The 8,563-nt window shown below is 42.1% G+C and overlaps 1 protein-coding gene across 1 annotated transcript in view; it reads left to right on the forward strand.

Moving 5' to 3' along the window:
* Position 1: 1 nt before the first annotated feature.
* The window catches only part of SLC30A9 (solute carrier family 30 member 9), a gene marked incomplete at its 5' end in the record, with an annotated part of 87,319 nt that continues 78,757 nt past the window's right edge, over positions 2 to 8,563 (forward strand). Inside the window, 2 exons of the mRNA XM_030888551.2 lie at positions 2 to 41; positions 7,726 to 7,893. Coding sequence (XP_030744411.1) covers positions 2 to 41; positions 7,726 to 7,893 — 208 coding nt within the window. The remainder of the gene's footprint in view (positions 42 to 7,725; positions 7,894 to 8,563) is intronic.

An 8,563-nucleotide genomic window follows, 5' to 3' on the forward strand; every position in this document is an offset into this window, starting at 1 on the left:
GCGCGGCCGGGCGGCGGCCCGCGGCGCCGGCGACCGCCTGGGTGAGTGCCCCGCGCGAGCGCGACTGAGGGCCCGGCCGGCGTCTCGCCCGCTTCCCCTTCCTCCACCCGGGCACCTTCCTGCGGGCCTCCGCCGCCGAGGGCCCCCGACGGGCCCTGATCCCCACCCCCATCGGCCCTAGCACGACCCTGGGGACCCGCGGCTGCTGCCGGCCCGTCTGGACTGAGACGCCGAACACCGTGTCTCCCAGCGTTACGTGCGCTTCGCGGCGTCCGGCGGGGACTCCCGTAGCGGCGGTGGGAGCCGGCCCTATCTCATACTCCCGACGGGTTACATTTCCTCAAAGTAGGAAAGAGGGTGCACCTCGTGGGTCTCGCCTGCGAAGTATGGGGCTGTGACCGTCCGTCCTGCTGTCATTGAGGGAGCCCGCCTTGGCACCGAAGAACGGCAGAACTCTTCAGTTCTGTTTGCAGAATCTTTGAAAACGCTGGCGAAAAAGAGTTGTAACCCAGAAGAAGGCGCTTGAGCAGGATTTTCTTTGCCTCCCTTACGATTGTTTTCTGAAGGAAATGGTCCAAGAGTTCCCCGAAGGACACGGAACTTCTAAGTTGGAAGTAGGCTGACCTTCTGTTTATTTCCACTCAAAGCAGCAAAGGCCTTTGATAAGAGCTAGGCATTGCAGAACTGACAGAAAACAGAGGAGACGCTACCAAGTCCACCCCTGTTCTGATCCTTCAGACTTCAGGATGCAAAGAGGATTTACAGAACCCCCCCCCTCCCCCTCCACATATAAAGTAGTGCTTGTGATTTCAAAATAAAAGCTGGTAGTGCCAGTCATTCAAGTTAACAGGTAACAGTTGCTTTGTTCTGCAAATCAATTAGGAAAGAAGACACTTTGGAGTTTGTCCACATTTGCAGTATTACCCACTTCCCTAAAGAATAAAGCGAAGCTGTTCACCTAGGCTATACTTCATGATCTCCAAGCTTTTAACACAATTGTTTGTTCAGTCAGTTTGAAAAACAAACATTTTGTTTTTGATGGATATCTACAGAAGCACCCATTCAGGAATTTCTGTTCATGCAATCCAGTGACGGTTGTCTTCATTTTGTGTCACCAGTCCTGCCATTTTCACTTGTATTGATTCACTCCCACCTTTAATTTATGTAGATTGAAGGCTCCCATAGTCTTCTCATCCATACTGGGGCTCACTGCTGTTAATCTTTTCAGGGTGCACAATACTTAAGGCTTATGTTCCTTACTGTAGAGCTACACAGTTGTTTAGTCTAAAGATGACTTCAGGAGATAGTTTGGGCTAAAGGTTTAGATAATACCTCAGGCAGCCGCACTGTTCTGGCAAAGAGTTAGCCTTGAAAACCCCCAGGGGCAGCTGTACTTTGCTCTAGTGTTGCCATGAGTGGGAATCTCATGGCAGTGAGTCTGGCTTTTGGTTTGAGCTTTGTGAGTATCAGTGGGTCCACTTAGTTTGTGCTCAGAACCCAGTGCCCAAATGAAACCCATTACTATCGCATCAAACCTACTTTATGGTGACCTATTAAGACAAGAATAAAACTGCACCACGAGGTTTCCCAGGCTGTAGTCTTGCCAGAGACTGCCACATTTCCCCCATGGAGTGAGTGGTGGGTTCAAACTACCAACTTTTCTGTGAGTAGGGGAGTGCTTAGCCACTGGGCCAGCTGTACTCTGCCCTCTTACGTAGAGTGGCTTTTAAATGTGGTTTAAACTGCTCTTGAAGCCTTGGTTTTAAAAAAAGGTTGAAATACTAATCTGTAATCCCTATTCTCTAAAGCTGTAATCTTGTTGAAAATGATTTTTGTCTCATCCATCTGTGAATTGTAGATAACAATTACCTATCTCATGAGTCAGGATGACTTTGCAAAGTTCTTTGGAGTGTTCATTACTAGAAAAAAGTGTCAAAAATTATATTCTCACACTTAAAACCTCTTAATAGGTTTTAAAAGAACCTTGCTTATGAGCATTTCATTTTAATAGATGTATGTACTTTTTAAAAGGACAACCATAATTATGAACTATAAAAACTTGGGAAAAGAGTATTATCTAAGTTGAATGTATGTGAGGAGAAAGGAATATTTGCTCTCTGTATTTTGAGGGGGGGGGAGGGATGATCCAGATTTGTGTGTGTGTGTGTGTGTGTGTGTGTGTGAAGAAATAAAGTCCAGGTTATGCTTTTACAATGCCCATGTAGCGGATAAAGCTTATGAAGACTAAAGATGGGAACACACCTTCAGGGAAATGATTGCTTAATTTGAATATATAAGAATGAAAAACTCCTGTATGTCAAACTTACACTGAAAAATGGTTAAAGCAAAAAAGGAAATTGATAGTTGGAGTACTGCTGTCCAAAAGAAATAAGTGAGCCGTGCATCTTCAGTTTTCTAGTAAACATACTAAAAGCAGAAACAGGTGAAATTGAGTTTAATAATGTTTTATTAAAGCATGCCAAACATATTGCAATATATAATCAATCTGACAGTGAATGTGATATAAAACGGCACGGGGACTCTATCTGACCTCTTCTGGCTATACAAGGGACAAGGGCAGTTTCCACCAGACACAGGCCAGACATGGAGACTGCCCTTTTACCCTATCTGACACCAGCTTCCTCTGCCGGCACGCTCCTTTTCTGTTGGGTTGGATACTCTGTTGCAGTAGCCACACAACTCAAACAATACTCAACAGTAAGGGAGTTTACTATGGAAGTTAACAGGTTACCTCAAGTCAGGATCAGTAAGTAGTTAAGAATACAGTCATTGATCTATAGCAATACTTCTCTTCATCCAGTGTGTCAGTCTCTCTGTAGTCCTCAGCCTCAGAGCCACGGGGTTCCTTGGCCTTTCCACCTCCACAGGCCAGCAAGCCAAGCTGCTACCCTGCCTCATAGTCTGGATGCTTCTCCTTTGTTCAATCTCATGGTCTGGTTGGTCTGTGGGCTCATCTAGCTCTTTTGCCCTGTCCCATGCCGCAGCCTCTGGTGCATCTGGTCCTGGCTTCTGCCACTTCGGAGATTTGAATGTGCTCTACTGGTGACTCTTCTGATGGTCCTGGAATTCCTCTATGTGTTTCTCTTATACATGGAAGAATGGCTTTGATGGAGTTAAAGTTTTTGTCTTTCAGCAAACCATGACTTTAAGGAAACAGTGATGATTTGGTTTATACCCTCTGGTAAGGTGTTAAGTACCATAGAGCTGGTTCTGACTCATAGCGACCATATGTATAACAAAACACTGCCTAGTTATGTGCCATCTCAAAGTTGTTCATGTATTTGAGCCCTCGATGCAGCCACTGTGCAATCCATCTTGTTGAAGGGCTTCCTCTTTCTTGATGCTCTTCCACTCTACCAAGCATAATATTCTTTTCTAGGTACTGGTCATTCCTGATAACATGTCCAAAGTAGGTGCAACGTCTCGCTATCCTTGCTTCTTTCTAATGGGCATTCTGGCTGTACTTCTTCCAGACAGATCTGTTTGCTCTTTTGGCAGAACATGGTACTTTCAATATTCTTGGCTAACACCATAATTCAAATGCATTAACTCTTTTCCAGTCTTTATTCAATGTCCAACTTTCACATGCATCTAAGGTGATTGAAAATACCCTGCCTTGGGTGAGGCACCCCTTGATCCTCAAAGTGAGATCTGTGCTCTTCTGAGAGATCTTAGGTAGCAGATGTACCCCGTGCATTGGGAGAGCCTAAGAGGTCTCTGGCCAACGACCAGAAAGAGGGTTATCTGCTAGCATGGCTGAGAAGAGACATGGTGAATTAAAGAACTGGATCCAGTCTTGTAACGTGTTGACTTCCCTAATAAACTCCATTTGTAAGCATTATCTGTGAGTTTTATGTGGCTATTGCAAAGGATTATTGAACCACATAGAGATGTTGAGTGTTGTGCCAGGCATGGTTGGTGTCAGAGTATGGTAAAGAAAGTTTGGAGGATGGAGGCATGTCTGATCTATGACTCAAAGAAATCAGCCTTGGGCTGATGTGCGCGCATTGTGATTCTCTGTCCCCCTTGTGGAGCTGGGGGAGGTCAGATGTGGTCTTCATGCCATCTCCTCGTCTGGGGACCCTGCTTTTCTCAGGATGTGGGGATGAACCGCAGCATGCAAATGAAAATGAGCAAGATCTGGGCAGGCAGAGTCCAGAGGAAGTGTGAAGCGCAAAGGTGGGGCGGGATGAAATGAGAGAGCCGTTGTTGTTAGGTGCCATCGAGTTGATTCTGACCCTTAGTGACCCTATCTATGCGCAACAGAACGAAACACTGCCCAGTCTTGCGCCATCCTCACAACTGTTCCTGTGCTTGACCCCATTGTTGCAGCCCCTGTGTCCATCCAGCTCATTAAGGGCCTTCCTCTTTTTCACTGTCCCTTTACTTAATCAAGCATGATGTCCTTCTCCACGGACTGGTCTCTCCTGACATGTCCAAAGTATGTGTCTTTGCCTCTAAGGAGCACTCTGGCTGGACTTCGTCCAGGACAGATCAGTTTGTCTTTTGAGCCCTTCATGATACTTTCAGTATTTTTCTTTAGTGCCATAATTCAAGTGGATTGATTCTTTAGTCTTCTTATTCAATTTCCAACTTTCAAATGCGTGTGAGGCGATGGCAAATACCATATGGCATGGGTCAGGTGCACCTTAGTCCTCAAAGTTGCATCCTTGTCTTTCAGTACTCTGAAAGAGGCTTGTACAACAGATTTGCCTAATACTACTCATCTTGATTTCTTGACTACTTCTATGAACATTGGTTGTGTATCCACGTAAGACAAAATCCTTGACAACTTCAACTTTTTCTCCATCTATGTATGGTGTTACCTATTGGTCCAGTTGGTCCAATTGTGAGGATTTGGGCCTTTACACTGAGTTGTGATCCACACTGAAGGCTGCAATTCTTGATCTTGATTAGCAAGTGCTTTCAGTCATCCTCCGTTTCAGCAAACATGGTTGTGTTGTCTGCATACAGACGGTTGTTAATAAGCCATCCTCTAATCCTGATGCTGTACTCTTCTTCATATAATCCAGCTTCTCTGATGATTTGCTCAACATACAGATTGAATAAGCATGGTGAGAGAATACAGTCCCCCATCTCACATCTTTTCCTGACTTTAACCATTCTCTGATCCATGTACAAGTAAGTTCCTCATGAGTACAATGAATTTTCCCTTTCATCTGATCCACACAGTGGATGCAAACCATAGGTTTATTTGACCATAGAAAAAGGAGTTAATGTTTTAAAAATACCACTGATTGTGGAGAATGACTTGGGAAGGGGCAGAGTGTGAAGAAAGCGACCATTGGGCTGCAGTGGTTACCTAGGCAGCAAGATTGGGGATGGTGCATGTTACCAGTCTGGATGGAAGGAAGTGGATGGATTTGAGATTTAATTTGGAATGATGAAATCTGATGGTATTTAGTGTGATGTTGGCATATATTTCAATGTCTTGGGAAGTGCTTAGTATCTTAGATATTGGTATTGTTGTGAATGCTTAGTATGTTAGCTATCGGTATTGTTTGCAGGGTTTTTTAAAGGCAAATATCTAAAGAGAATTAAGCAAGACAATAGAAATATAAGAGGGGGCTTTCAAAAAGTTTGTGGAAAATGGAGTTGAAAGACAGGAAATTTTCCTGAACCTTTTGAAGACCCCCTCATACACACGTGAAGAGAAGCACTGCCAGCATCTTTCTTAAAAAAAAAAGAAAAAGTGGGGGGGTGTTTGAGGGTGGATGTCAAGAGATCCTCTGTCACCTTCTGTGCTGGCAAAACCGAGTGTCTGCAGTCGTCACCTAAGCTGAGCTGCCTCGTCTCTAGGTTACATTTTCACTTGCTAGATGATTAGGCAGGGATAGGACATCATTCCTGTATTTTTGGCAAGCTGAAGAATAAAAGTATATAAACAGTTATGGTCAGTGTTTTAGTATTACACTACCACAAATTGTGGTGATGTTAATAAGTACTTGATTTGAATCCCAGCTAATTTAGCAGTGGATATATTTGTATTGGTTACTTTATTTAAAAGCTTTTCTTGGTAGTGGAGCGGTAGTCTTAGGTTAGGTTCTCTAGAGGAGCAAATCCAGTGAGGTATATATGTGAAGACGCTTCAAAACACGTTGTGGAAAACTTCCATTATCTTTTCATTCCATCTTTTCCATGAGCTTTTTGAAGCCCTTTTATACATATAGATAAATGAGGGTAAGTAAAAAAGTATTGCTACAGAGCCACAGAATCCATTATTAAACAAAATATCAAAGTGTGGCCCTAGAAACCATCTAGGTCTCTATAATTCTCAAGGTAGCCCTTGATTCTTATAACCCTTCCCCAAGGAATTTGCAAGAAAGAAGTTCAAGCTAAGACTTGGCTAGTAATGCTACCTTGGCTAGTAATGCTACCTTATGTCCCTGATTATTTTCAGCATTATCAATAACATTCTTGGTGAATTCTCCGAGTCAATAAAAGGTTTATTTCTCTATGTTTCAAATGGATATATCTGTGTGCATGTGCGCACACACGCACATGAACAAACAATTTGGATCATCAGTAACTCTCCAGCTCTTAATTGCTTAACTCTCCACTCCTGGAACAACTTGAGTATCTTTAATAATGCAATGTCATTCACCTTAAAATTTTGAAAATATTAATTATATTTAGTCAGGGTTGTTAACTTCTTTCAACAATGAAAATCCTAAGTACCTATCCTAAGAAATAAAAGAGGAGAGTCACATGAGAGGAGACATTTATTTCTTTATTTTTCTGCCCCCTCTACACAATTGTAGAATATATTTTGCTTTTATTTCAGCCCCCCAAATTCCATAGGCAGTGCGGATGCAGCAGCTGAAGGGCTTCATAATTAGCCTTCTGTTTCTCTGTCATTTAGACTTCCCATATACTGAGGTGATGGAACTATCTGATTTTTAAAAATCAGTAATACAGTTGACTATTTAAAAAACCACTCAGTATGGATGACTGGTACATGTAATTGACTTATTGGTTGTGAAATGAAAGGCATGCAGCTCCCAACAGTGGAGCGAGGGCACAGAGTAATTTTAAGGAGGCAGCCCTTCTGCTTCCCACTCCACCAAGGGTCTTAGATTCTGAGAAGTACAGAATACTTTAATAAAAAGTATTCAGCCAGCATATAAAATAAAGTAGTATGTGCCAAATGCCTTTCAGAATAGCTGGATAATATCAATGCTTTATTCTACCGTGTGTTCATAAAAGCTCCCATAGAAATAAATTTACAAATTAGGGAAAAAAAGAAAGTTGTCCTCATTTATGTACACGTTCACCCTGTCTACCTAAACTTCAAACTCACAGCCATTGAGATAATTCTGACTCATAGTGACCTTACAGGACAGAGTAGGACTTTGGGTTTCCGAGGTTGTGAATCTTCACCAGAGCAAAGAGCCTCATTGTTTTCTTGCAGAATGGCTGGTGGGTTTGAACTGCTGACCATTTGGTTAGCAGCTCAACGTGTAACCCTCAGTGCTGCCAGAGCTCCTTTGTGTACGTATGAAGTGGTGAATAAAACATCTCCAGTAAAGATAGTGGTTTTGGATAGTGCATTTGGATATTTAGAAGTATGAACATTTTACTCTTATTCTGTAGCATTAGTCTTTTAAACATATTAGGCATATTTTATTGTGCATAAAAATTGTTATGAGTTGTTTAAAATAAGAAAATTTTTTTTCCTTTTAGAATGGCAAAATTTAGTGACTTTTGGAAGCTTTTCAAGTATGGCTCCCTGTAGTCACCCATACACCTGTGCACTGAATCAAGTGAAGTTGTTCTCCACCAATGTGCAGAAAGAAGGACCTGGGTCGCAAGCTATGAAAGTAGAAAAAGTACCAACAATTGACGAAGCAGGTATGTACACTGCTTTTTGTTAAAAATCATCTTTGTAATATAAGATACAATAATAATTTATAAATTATCAAGGGTGCATGGGGGAGAGGGGAGGAGGAAGGGAGGGGGAGGGGAAAAAAGGAAAATGAGCTGATTCCGGAACCCAAGAGGAAAGCGAATTTTGGGAATAATGAGGGCAACAAATGTATAGATGTACTTTACACAATTGATGTATGTATTGTGATGAATTGTATGAGCCCCAATAAATTGATTTTTTTTAAAAAATCATCTTTAGCCTGCATACTAGAATAGTTTGTGGAAGATTGTTCCAGAATGTGTGGTAGGAAGAACTTGCCTGTAAAGCTGTCTGGATTGCATTTCCTTTGTGGGGTGGCTTTGAACTGTAGATTTAATTTCTCTGAATGTTACCAAGCTTTTCAGTTTTATTTCTTGATTTAGCTTTGGTAAGTTCTTTTTTTTTTTTCTTAGCAGTTTATCCATTAAAATTTTTAATTTATTGGTGTAAAGTTCATAATGTTCTCTGTTTATTTTTAAACATTTTACTGAGGGCTCTTACAGCTCTTGTAACAATCCATACATCAATTGTGTCAAGCATATTTGTACATATGTTGCCATCATTATTTTCTATAGCGCCCTTGGTGTCAACCCCCCCCCCCATGGCCCCTTGATA

This window comes from Echinops telfairi, unplaced genomic scaffold, assembly GCF_000313985.2.
Source record: "Echinops telfairi isolate 266 unplaced genomic scaffold, ASM31398v2 ScPeMD7_7468;HRSCAF=8506_0, whole genome shotgun sequence".
Taxonomy (NCBI): Eukaryota; Metazoa; Chordata; class Mammalia; order Afrosoricida; family Tenrecidae; genus Echinops; species Echinops telfairi.